A 12,119-nucleotide genomic window follows, 5' to 3' on the forward strand; every position below is an offset into this window, starting at 1 on the left:
ATTCTCCTGCCTCAGCCTCCCAAGTAGCTGGGACTACAGGCGCCTGCTACCACGCCTGGCTAATTTTTTTGTATTTTTAGTAGAGACGGGGTTTCACCGTGTAGCCAGGATGGTCTCTATCTCCTGACCTCGTGATCCGCCCGCCTCGGCCTCCCAAAGTGCTGGGATTACAGGCATGAGCTACCGTGCCCCCCGGTCTCATAATCATTTTTAAAGCCACCAGAAGAAAAATTACATAGGGAAGAACATAAGGATAGCAGCAAACTTCTCATCAGGATGTTTTGTTTTGTTTTTTTAATTGAGACAGGATCATGATCTGTCACCCAGACTTGCCGAGATCACTGAAGCCTTGGACTCCTGGGCTTAAGCAATTCTCCCACCTCAGCCTCCAGAGTAGCTGGAACTGCAAGTTCAAGCTACTGCTAATTTTTAAGATTTTTTTGTAGAGATGAGATCTTGCTGTGTTTCCTAGGCTGGTCTTAAAGTCCTGGCCTCAAGAGGACCCCCATCCTCAGCCTCTCAAAGTGCTGAGATTACAGGCATGAACCATTGTGCCCAGCTAGAAATCATCTTTATTTTTATTTATTTATTTTTGAGACACAGTCTCACTCTGTCACCCAGACTGGAGTACAGTGATGCCATCTTGGCCCACTGCAACCTCTGCCTCCCAGGTGCAAGCACGATTCTCATGCCTCAGCCTCCCAAGTAGCTGGGATTACTGGTGAGCACCACCAAACCCAGCTAATTGTTGTATTTTTAGTAGAGGCGGTGTTTCATCATGTTGGCCAGGCTGGTCTGGAACTCATGACCACAAATGATCCACTTGCCTTGGCCTCCCAAAGTGCTAGGATTACAGGCGTAAGCCACCACGCCCGGCCTAGAAATCATCTTTAAAGTACTGAAGAAAGAAAACTGCGAACCAATATATGGTACGTGATAAATAAATACAATTTTAATTCGTCAATTAAAAAATAAAAGTTAAATAATTTTAAAAACTGTGAACCTAGAATTCTATACTTAGCAAAAACATCCTCCCCCAAAATAAAGGCAAAATACTTTTTGAGACAAACAACAGTGGAAAGTATTCATCAACAATCTGCATTATAAGAAATATGAAAGGAATTTCTTCAGGCAGAAGGAAAATATTACCAAAAGGAAATCTGGATCACATGAAAGAATGAAAGCACTGGAAATGACAATATGTGGGTAAATAGAAAAGCCTTTTCTCATTTAAAAAGTATCTTTAAAACATTCCTACTCAATAATCCAGCCATTCCACTGCTAAGTATTTACCCAAGAAAAATGAAAACATATATCCACACAAATACTTGTATGTGAATGTTCACAGCCACTTTATATGTTGCATTCAAAAACTAGAGAACATTCCAAATATCCTTCAATAGGTAAATGAATAAACTGTAGCATATCAATACAATGCGACTGGGTGCAGTGGCTCACGCCTATAATCCCAGCACTTTGGGAGGCCAAGACAGGAGGATTGCTTGAGGCCAGGAGTTTGAAAGTAGCCTGTGCAACACAGTGAGACCCCTGTCTCTATAACAAAATTTAAAAATTAGCCAAGTATGGTGGCCTGTGTGTGTAGCGCCAGCTACTCAGGAGGCTGAGGTGGGAGAATTGCTTGAGCCGAGGAGGTTGAGGCTATGCTGAGCCATGATCATGCCTGCGTGACACAGCAAGACCCTGTCTTTAAAGAAAAAAAACCAGCCGGGTGCGGTGGCTCACGCCTGTAATCCCAGCATTTTGGGAGGCCGAGGCGGGTGGATCATGAGGTCAGGAGATCCAGACCATCCTGACTAACACGGTGAAACTCCATCTCTACTAAAAATACAAAAAAATTAGCCGGGTGTGGCGGTGTATGCCTGTAGTCCCAGCTACTTGGGAGGCGGAGGCAGGAGAATGGTGTGAACCTGGGAGGCGGAGCTTGCAGTGAGCCGATATCGTGCCACTGCACTGCCCCTTTTTTGAGACAGCAAGACTCTGTCTCAAAAAAAAAAAAACCCAAAAAACCCAAAAAACAATGAACCATTATTCAGAAAGATAAAAAACAACAACAAAAAAACTACACATAAAAATGTAGATAAATTTTAAATAATTATACTGAAAGAAGTTAGAACAAAAATAAAAGAGCATATGTTCTATGATTCTATTTATATATAATTCTAGAAAATGTAAATTAATCTCTAAAAATAAAAAGTAGATCAGCAGTTTACAGTGAGTAAGATATTGGGTGGAGAGGAGTGGATTACAAAGGGTCATAGATAACTCATCTATCTCTCACGCCCCAAATATACTACAAAGGGGGGGAAATGTGAGTTATTTGAATTGTGGTAATGGCTTCACAGTTGTACACATACGTCAAAACTCATCAAATTTTACAATTTTTTTTTTTTTTTAATTTTTTACTGCTCCTATGGAGTAGGACTACCCCATAGGCTGAGAATAGCCAAATTGTACACTTAAAATAGGTGCAGTTTATGTCCACTATACCTCAATAAAGATATAATTTTAAAAACCCAGGCCAGGTGCAGTGGCTCACGCCTGTAATCCCAGCACTTTGGGAGGCCAAGGTGGGTGGATCACTTGAGGTCAGGAGTTCGAGACCAGCCTGGCCAATATGGTGAAACCCCGTTTCTACTAAAAATATAAAAATTTAGGCCGGGCTCGGTGGCTCAAACCTGTAATGCCAACACTTTGGGAGGCCAAGGCAGGTGGATCACCTTAGGCTAGGAGTTCAAGACCAGCCTGGCCAACATGGTGAAACCCCGTATCTACTAAAAATATAAAAATTAGCTGGGCGTGGTGGTAGGCGCCTGTAATCCCAGCTACTCAGGAGGCTGAGGCAGGAGAATCACTTGAACTCGGGAGGCAGAGGTTGCAGTGGGCCGAGATCACACTACTACACTCCAGCCCGGGCAACAGAGTGAGACTCTGTCTCAAAAAAACAAAACAAAACAAAAATTAGCTGGGTGTGGTGGTGCATGCCTATAATCCCAGCTACTTGGGAGGCTGAGGAAGAAGAATTGCTTGAACCAGGAGGCAGAGGTTGCAGTGAGGCGAGATCGCACCACTGCACTCCAGCCTACAAGACAGAATAAGACTCAGACTCGGAAAAAAAAAAAAAATAGTGTACACATGCACAGAGGGATGCTGAAAATGGGGGTTTTGGATCATATTTAATTTATTTTCTATACTTTTCTCTGTATTTTTTTATGGTAAGAATACATTGTTTTGTTTTTTTGAGAGATGGAGTCTCTCTGTGTCACCTAGGCTGGAGTGCAGTGGCACCATCTTGGCTCACTGCAACCTCCACCTCCCAGGTTCAAGCGATTCTCCTGCCTCAGATTCCCGAGTAGCTGGGACTACAGGCGTGTGCCACTACTCCCGGCTAATTTTTTATTTTTAGTAGAGACAGGGTTTCACTATGTGTTGGTCAGGCTGGTCTTGAACTCCTGACCTCAGGTGATCCACCCGCCTCGGCCTTCCAAAGTGTTGGGATTACAGGCGTGAGCCACTGCACCTGGCCCCATACATTGTTTTTATAATAGTAATAAAATTAAGCTATCTTCATTGTGAAACTGTAATACATGTTCCCTTGACAAGGGCCTGAAGAATGTAGAGGTCACAGCCAAAGTCAGATGACTAAAGAAGTGACAAAATAAGGCACTGTTACTCCTCCAGTAACTGGTCTCAAATCAGCATTCTGCTGTCAGCATCTGGGAGCAAAACCAGACAGTTCTCCAGACTGCCATACCCTTCCTTTGCTCCAACCTAGCTCCCTGCAACTGCAAGTCACGAAATTCAATGCCTAGACCAATCTTCATTACAGTGTAAAGAAAGCTTACACTGTAAAGAAAGTTACATGCATGTCATAAGGTGATGCAAAAAAAAAAAAAAAATCTCAGTCTGGCACAAGTTCAAAGCACTTGTCATTACCCTGTTAGTCAGGAAGATCTTCCCCTAGAATACCCTACACTGCTTCTTCCCATCTCCAGGCATAAGCTAAATTCCTCTATTCCCATGTCCTAGACTCCTGGGGAAAACAAGAAAACAAATTTCTTCCTGTCTGAGCTCTGGATTCTGACTTCAACTTCATGCTGCCTTATTGGCGGTCACCTGCCTTTTTAGCTAGGCAGGAAGCCTACCCTTCTCTGTCCACGGCACTCCTCTGACTGCCTTTCTGGGGGCTGCTGGCACTTGTTCCTTGAACACCCATCTCACACCTTGAATTCCAGTCTCCCACACCTGTGTAACCTGGCCTTTTCTGGTGGGCTGGTCTCCAAATCCCTCCACTTAAGAGACCTCCTCCTGGGTTCCCCCCATCTCTACCTTTAAACCAGAGTTAGAAAAATAGTGGGCTGAAGCAGAATTCAGCTGAGATGTGTGTTTAATTTTATTCAGTGCCAATATTAAGAAGTTCTAGAGGCCCGGCACAGTGGTTTAGCCCTGTAATCCCAAGCAGTTTGGGAAGACAAGACAGGATTGCTTGAGGCCAGGAGTTTGAGACCAGCCTGGGCAAAGCAGAGAGACCACATCTCTAAAAATTAGCCAGGCATGGTGGTGCGCACCTGTAGTCCCAGCTACATGGGAGGCTGAAGCTGGAGGACTCCTTGAGTCAGGGAGGTGGAGGCTGCAGTGAGCTATGGTTGTGCCACTGCACTCCAGCCTGGGTGACAGAATGAGACTCAAAAAATAAAAAAAAATAATAAAATAATGAAGTTCCGTAGACTGGTTACACAATTTACCTAATGCCATTGAACTGTGCACTTAAAAATGGTTATGAAAGTAAATTTCATGTTATATGTATTTTATCATTTTTTTAAAAAAGTTTTAAATGGCTAAGGTGATAAATTTTATGTTACATGTATGTTACAATTTTTTTTTTTTTTTTTTTTTTTTTTTGAGACGGAGTCTCGCTCTGTCGCCCAGGCTGGAGTGCAGTGGCCGGATCTCAGCTCACTGCAAGCTCCACCTCCCGGGTTCACGCCATTCTCCTGCCTCAGCCTCTGGAGTAGCTGGGACTACAGGCACCCGCCACCTCGCTCGGCTAGTTTTTTGTATTTTTTTAGTAGAGACGGGGTTTCACCGTGTTAGCCAGGATGGTCTCGATCTCCCGACCTTGTGATCCGCCCGTCTCGGCCTCCCAAAGTGCCGGGATTACAGGTTGAGCCACCGCACCCGGCCTTATTTTACAATTTTTTTAAAACTCAAGATATTTGAAATTTAAAAAATGAGGATTTGTGGCTTTGTTTGAAAAAATCACATCTGATAGCACAAGACCTACATTTTTGCACAACGGTCATCTCTAGTTTACCCCTGACGCTACCACCATACATTCTTTTTTTTTTCCCACTCTGTTTGGCTTCTGGAGCCATATAAGTTTGTGACTCCTGCTCTAAACCCAGTGTCACTTTTCACAGCACAGCCGTCCAACGTTAGCCACCAGCTGGGCTGGCTAAAGGTCTTAGAGGGGATGACACACTCACCTCTCAGCAACGGATGATAAACTCTGACACAACAAAGACTATCCCCAAGAACTCTATGCCAAACCTCACCCAATCACACTACGTCTTTCCCTCTTTTCTCTCCATTTCCCTAATATTGCTCCTCCTTGCTCATCCATGGAGTCTTCTCTATTGATTGCAATTCACAAGGGGTTCTTCCTTCTTTCACATTCTGTAGCACTTGGCATCTGTATTGTTAAATTACCTCGTATGTATACATCCTATCTGCTCAATTACACTTCAAGTCCCTCATTCATTCAACAAATATAAAGCAGCTACTCTAGGCCAGACTGTTCCGGGCACCGGGAATAGAGTGGTGAACCAGACAGGCAAGGTCCCTGCCATCAGTGGGCAAACACATACAAATAAGCATCAGATCTCAGACACTGGCCAACGCTTGGGGGAAACGTGAAGCAGGGTAATGATACCGGGAATGACGGTGGAGGAGTGGGATCTACGTTATGAGTAACGACCACCAGTGAAAGCCTCTTTGCAGAGGTAGAATCAGCAAAGACCTGCATGAGAAGACGCCAGCCATGAGAAGACCATGGGGAAAAGCACTCCAGTCAATGGGAACAGCAATTACAGAGACTGGGTTTCAGGAATAGAAACAACTGGTGTGGCTACAGCATAGGAAGTGAGAAAAGACAGTGGTGTAAGATGAGGTCAATGTGGTAAGAAGGAGCTTCAATTCTTTTTTTTTTTCTGAGATGGAGTCTCACTCTGTTGCCCAGGCTGGAGTGCAGTGGTGCGATCTCGGCTCACTGCAACCTTCGCCTCCCGGGTTCAAGCGATTCTCCTGCCTCAGCCTGCCGAGTAGGTGGGACTACAGGCGCGCGCCACCACATCCAGCAAATTTTTTGTATTTTTAGTAGAGACGGGGTTTCACCGTGTTGGCCAGGATGGTCTAGATCTCTTGACCTCGTGGTCAGCCCACCTTGGCCTCCCAAAGTGCTGGGATTACAGGAGTGAGCCACCGCGCCCAGCCCAGAAGGGGCTTCAATTCTATGGATGATCAATAGTCTATATCTTCTAGTATTTTAAGGGCAGGCATTAGAAAAATATATACCATCACCATTTACGTATTTGAAAATGCCCACAGTTACTTTTGATCCCAGTCCTCTTCCTGACGATTACTGGGTGACATCAATATCCCTTTCATTCCTTCAATAAACACTCCTTATTTTTATTTTATTTTACTATTTTTTTTTTGAGATGGAGTTTCACTCTTATTGCCCAGGCTGGAGCGTAATGGCGCAATCTTGGCTTACTGCAACCTCACCTCCCAGGTTCAAACGATTCTCCTGCCTCAGCCTCCTGAGTAGCTGGGATTACAGGCACCTGCTACCACGCCCAGCTAATTTTTGTATTTTTAGTAGAGACAGGGTTTCAGCATGTTGCCCAGGCTGGTCTCAAACTCCAGACCTCAGGTGATCCGCCCGCCTCGGCCTCCCAAAGTGCTGGGATTACAGGCGTGAACCACCGTGCCCGGCCAGCAAACACTTCTTTAGCACAACCTGGCATGGGGAACTGCTCACCCCTTTGATGAAGGTGGGTTTGTCCTTGATGCCAAAATTCCAGAGCATGATATCTCCCCCTTTGGAACCCACAGCCACAGTGCTGGGGTGAGTCGGGTGCCACGCCAAGGATGTAGCCCTCCTGTCAAAGGGGGCAGCCTTTTGTAATATCCGGTAAGAATCCAGAGTGTGCAAAAAGGACTGCTGGAGCCCCTGCCACAGAGAGAAATGAATTAGGTTGAATTAAAACCCAAGTTCTGGGTAAACTGCCAATCTCTGCCTCCTTCATAGATGAGCCCTAGAGCCAAGTCCTCCCACCAAAGGAAAGCTAACCGCCTGCCCTGTGCATGAAAATATTTGCAATGTACATGAACTAATAATCTGGGAAAGCAAAAGGGGCAGAGTGCATTCCAGCTGGGACCTTTACAACATAAGACTTTTTTTAGATGGCTGAGTGCCCAGTAGGCCAGTCACCACAGTCTGGGTGATCGGACCACTCTGACAAGCTGGTGAACCAAGCCATCATCTAATTTGGGAGCATGCAATAGTAAAAATGCACGTGCAAACCCTTGAGGACTTGAGGCAAAAAATGCCTTACCTGCTGGACAGATGGCCAGGAAGCTCTGCCCAGCTTATGCTGGTGGAGGGTCCTGACGATGCTGTGGCATGGCGGCAGGATCTGTGGGCCAGCCAGCCCCGCCCAGAGGCAGTCTGAGTCACCTCTTCTGCTAGGACCTGCCAAGCAGAACAGACATATTTTCCTCTCCAATCTCACGAAAGGTTTTTCTGCTGAATTCCCTGAAAGGAAGCCTTGTTTCATTCGGCATGGCTAATCTCTGTCTCATCATCTCCTGAGGCCTTTCTGTGTCTGTGCGGTCTCACCCAGCACCAGAAATAAAAAAAAAAATGAGTAGGGATTTGGCCCCTTCCCCAAAACACTCCTCCAAACAGTAAGACTGAAATGAAAGTAAATAATCGTGCAGGGTTCCTGAGACCCCAGCCAAAGAAACACACAAGAATAAAGTACACTGCAGAACTCTTCCCAGTTTGGGCTGCAAAACGAGATGGGACAGGGTCACAATTTTATAAATCACATATAATGCACAATAAAAATATTTTAGGGGAGCATGGCAGAAGTCACCGTTTAGGAAAAGAAGGAATAGGAAGGCCTGGAAATGCTCTTAACTAGGTTACTTCTGGGGAGGTGAGTGAAATTAGAATAGCAATAAAGCAACAACTCCGGATCACCAAACTTGCATTTGAGGACCCAATCACTATAGGTCCGACGTCCTGACAACCAATTCTTTCTTCACATGGACAAAACCCACTTGATTAACAAGCCCCAGCTCCAGTTTTTGAGTGTCTCGAAACTCCTTATAGCCCCAGGTTCAAGCCCCAGTAAACCTCAGAGAATGAGCTTTCTAAGGAGGGAAGGAATTGGGGGCTCTCACAACTGACCACCTAGCACGTGCAGCTAACAAGCGTGACTATGAAATCCAGCACACACAGTGCCAGGAAAGGTAGGATTCTCTGAAGCCGTCCAAACTGTGCAAGAACCCTGCTACAAACAAGGAATCTGACAAGTCCGTGTGTCTGTTGTTACGGAGCTTGTCTGCTTCCTGTCACCTGGCGGGAGAGGTGTTGAAGCCTAAACGCTCTGGTGTCAAAGAACCTGCAGGTAGAATGCACAGCCGGAGGCATCCGTGACCTGCGCCGGCCTCGGGAGCCTCGGAGCACCCATCCCCCGCTGCAGCCTCCTGCGCGAGCACCCCTAAAGGCGGAAATATTCAAGCAGCAGGCACAGGCAGTACCGGAGCCCTTCGCACAGAGCTTCTTGGCCTCGGGCTCCAGCTCCCGGGGACTCCTGCTCCTCTTGTTCCTGGGGCGTAATACAATCTCGGAGGTCTTCTGGGTTTCTGGGCGTTTCTTGGGAGCCATCGCGTCCTCCGTGCGAAGGGGTACTGTGCTCTATGCGAAGATCATGGAGGGAGGATTGAGAGACCTCTGGGGAGAAACAAGGCGGGGACTACAAAACTGCGGGGCCACAGGTAGCCGACTAAGCCAACTTCCCGCCAAACATGCCCAGGGCTTGTTCAAACCAGCTCCGAGCTCCGGCCCCACCCGTCTAGGAGACCCCGCCCCTTCCTGGAAGGAGGGGGCGCGGGGAGGGGGCGGTGCCAGCGCTCTCGGGAGGGGCGGGAACTGCGCCAGGGCCTGTGCCAGCCCGGGTCAGCTGACCTGCCCGGAGCAAAGATGGCCCCCGGCTTTATGTTTTATTTTTTTCAGCCACAGGGTCTGGCTCTGTCGCCCACGCTGGAGAGCAGTGGCGCGATGATAGGTCAGTGCAGCCTCCACCTCCTGGGCTCAAGCGATCCTCCCACCTCAGCCTCCTAAGTAGATGGGACTACAAGCGTGCGCCACCCCGCCCGGCTAATTTATCTCTCTCTCTCTTTTTCTTTTTTTTTCTTTTTCTGGAGAGACGGGGTCTCGCTATGTTGTCCAGGCCGGTCTTGAACTCATGGGCTTAAGTAATCATCCAGCCTTGGCCTCCCGACACGAACCCTCCTCAGACGAGGCGCTGCCAGGCCTCTGCGGGTCCGGGGAGGAGGCCTGGTACCAGCCAAGGCCCTGGCTCCCGCCTTGCAACTGGTGATGACTCCCGCTCGGGCTTTGGGATTGGCTGGTAGCTACAGGGTGTAGTTGGGGCGTGGCGGCTTTGTAGAGAGCTAGTGCCTTTCCTAAGTTAGAAGCTGCGCTGTACCAGCGGTCAGCTTTGCAGTCGGAATCCAGAAACTACAGCCCCATAGAATCCAAGCTGCTTCTCTGTGAAGGGAGAATGATTGGAACGCCTTGCCTTTTTTTTTTTCTTTTTTTTTTTTTTTTTTGAGACGGAGTCTCGCTCTGCCGCCCAGGCTGGAGTGCAGTGGCCGGATCTCAGCTCACTGCAAGCTCCGCCTCCCGGGTTCACGCCGTTCTCCTGCCTCAGCCTCCCGAGTAGCTGGAATTACAGGCGCCCGCCACCTCGCCCGGCTAGTTTTTTGTATTTTTTTTTTTTTTTAGTAGAGACGGGGTTTCACCGTGTCAGCCAGGATGGGCCTTTTTTTTTTTTCTAGAGACGTCGTCTGTCTTCTGTTACCCAGGCTGGAGTGCAGTGATGTAGTCACTCAAGCTTCACTGATCCTCCCACCTCAGCCTCCCAAGTAGGCTTGCAGACCTGCGAACTCAAGCTTGACTAATTTTTGTATTTTTGTAGAGACAAGGTCTTGCTATGTTTCCCATGTTGGTCTGGACCTCCTGGGCTCAAGTGATCCTCCCACCTCGGCCTCCCAAAGTGCTGGGATTCTAGGCATGAACCACTATGTCTGACCCTCACTGCTTTTTTGTTTGTTTGGTGGTTGGCCGGTTGTTTTTTTTTTTTTTTAAGACAGGACCTCTCTGTCACCCAGGCTGGAGTGCAGTGGCAGGACGTGGGCTCACTGCAGCCTCGACTTCCTGGGCATCGATCCTCCCACTTCAGCCTCCCGAGTAGCTGGGACTATAGGTGCGTGCCACAACACCCAGCTAGTTTTTGCATTTTTTGTAGATACAGGGTCTTCCTATGTTGCCTAGGCTGGTCTAGAACTCCTGGCATCCATCCATCTCGGTCTGTCAAACTGCTGAGATTACAGGTGTGAGCCACCGTGCCCAGCCTCCTCACTGATTCTTTTTCTTTTTTTTTTTTGAGACAGAGTCTTGCTCTGTCACCCAAGCTGGAGTGCAGTGGCATAATCTCGGCTCACTGCAGTCTCTGCCTCCCGGATTCAAGCGATTCCCCTGCCTCAACCTCCAGAGCAGCTGGGACTAGAGGCGTGCACCACCACCACACCCAGCTAATTTGTTTGTATTTTAGTAGAGACGGGGTTTCACCATGTTGGCCAGGATGGTCTCAGTCTCCTGACCTCGTGATCTGCCTGCCTCAGCCTCCCAAAGTGCTGGGATTACACCATGCCCAGCCTCTCAGCCTCTCACTGCTTTTAACTAAGACTTGCCTAACCTATTGAGTGTCCACCTAGGAGCAGCCTGGGACAGTGATGGGCCAGAGGGCATGTGGCCAGTGGGACTTAGAACTCCTACGCCCTGGCTTCAGCCAAAGTCCAAGTCTTGAAGGTTCAGAGGTGAGGCCACGCTGTCCTGCCTAGCCTGAGAAGAGACAGTTTGGATGTGCCCTAGTTTCTGCAAAGAGGTAGGCAAAGCCCTTCTGCAAAGGGGTTACTCAGGCACTGCTGGGCCTTTCCTCCACCCACTAAGCCCCCTGCCTGACAGTTTGTGGGGGTGGGAGGAGATATACAAAAATACATTAATGGTAGGCAATTGCGTTGGCTCAAGCCTGTAATCCCAACACTTTGGGAGCCTAAGGCAGGTGAATCACTTTAGGCCAGGAGTTCAAGACCAGCCTGGCCAACATGGTGAAACCCCGTCTCTACTAAAAATACCATCAGGTGTGATGGTTCACGCCTGTAATCCCAGCGCTTTGGGAGGCCAAAGCGGGCAGATCACTTGAGGTCAGGAGTTTGAGACTAGCTGGACCAACATGGTGAAACCCCATCTCTACTAAAAATACAAAAATTAGCTGGGGCGTGGTGGCAGTCGCCTGTGGTCCCAGCTACTCAGGAGGCTGAGGTAGGAGAATTGCTTGAACCCAGGAGAGGGAGGCTGCAGTGAACCAAGATCATGCCATAGCACTCCAGCCTGGGTGACAGAGCAAGACTCCATCTCAAAAAAATAAAAATAAAAATAAATAAATACAAAAAAAGTAGCTGGGCATCATGGCACGCACCTGTAATCCCAGTTATTCAGGAGGCTGAGGCAGGAGAATCACTTGAACCTGGGAGGCAGAGTTTTCAGTGAGCTGAGATAGCACCACAGTGCTCCAGCCTGGGTTACAGAGTGAGACTCCATCTCAAAATAAGCAAACAAATAATAATAATAATTGTTTAATGCATTAATGGTAGATCCTGCTCTCAAGGATTTTTCAGACAGATAGGGACAGAAGATGTTACCAAAATCAACTCTTGGTCCTGTGTGGTGGCTCATGCTGGTC

The 12,119-nt window shown here is 47.8% G+C and overlaps 1 protein-coding gene across 8 annotated transcripts in view; it reads right to left on the reverse strand.

The window, feature by feature from the left end:
* The window catches only part of DDB2 (damage specific DNA binding protein 2), a 57,842-nt gene that overhangs the window by 16,421 nt on the left and 29,302 nt on the right, over nucleotides 1–12,119 (reverse strand). For 5 of the 8 annotated variants that reach the window (XR_012423268.1, XR_012423267.1, XM_065529536.1 and 2 more), the window contains exons 1-3: nucleotides 8,851–9,166; nucleotides 7,638–7,774; nucleotides 7,061–7,252 (exon numbers count right to left, since the gene is read on the reverse strand). Coding sequence is in view for 6 of the 8 variants with exons in the window: in XM_065529536.1 (XP_065385608.1) it covers nucleotides 7,061–7,252; nucleotides 7,638–7,774; nucleotides 8,851–8,977 (456 nt within the window). In the remaining 2 variants the exon portion in view is untranslated. Of the gene's footprint in view, nucleotides 1–7,060; nucleotides 7,253–7,637; nucleotides 7,775–8,665; nucleotides 9,167–12,119 lie in introns of those variants that run through there. The other 3 variants (XM_074013733.1, XM_074013731.1, XM_074013732.1) reach the window with 2 other exon arrangements.

Source organism: Macaca fascicularis, chromosome 14 (assembly GCF_037993035.2).
Source record: "Macaca fascicularis isolate 582-1 chromosome 14, T2T-MFA8v1.1".
In the NCBI taxonomy this organism is placed as follows: domain Eukaryota; kingdom Metazoa; phylum Chordata; class Mammalia; order Primates; family Cercopithecidae; genus Macaca; species Macaca fascicularis.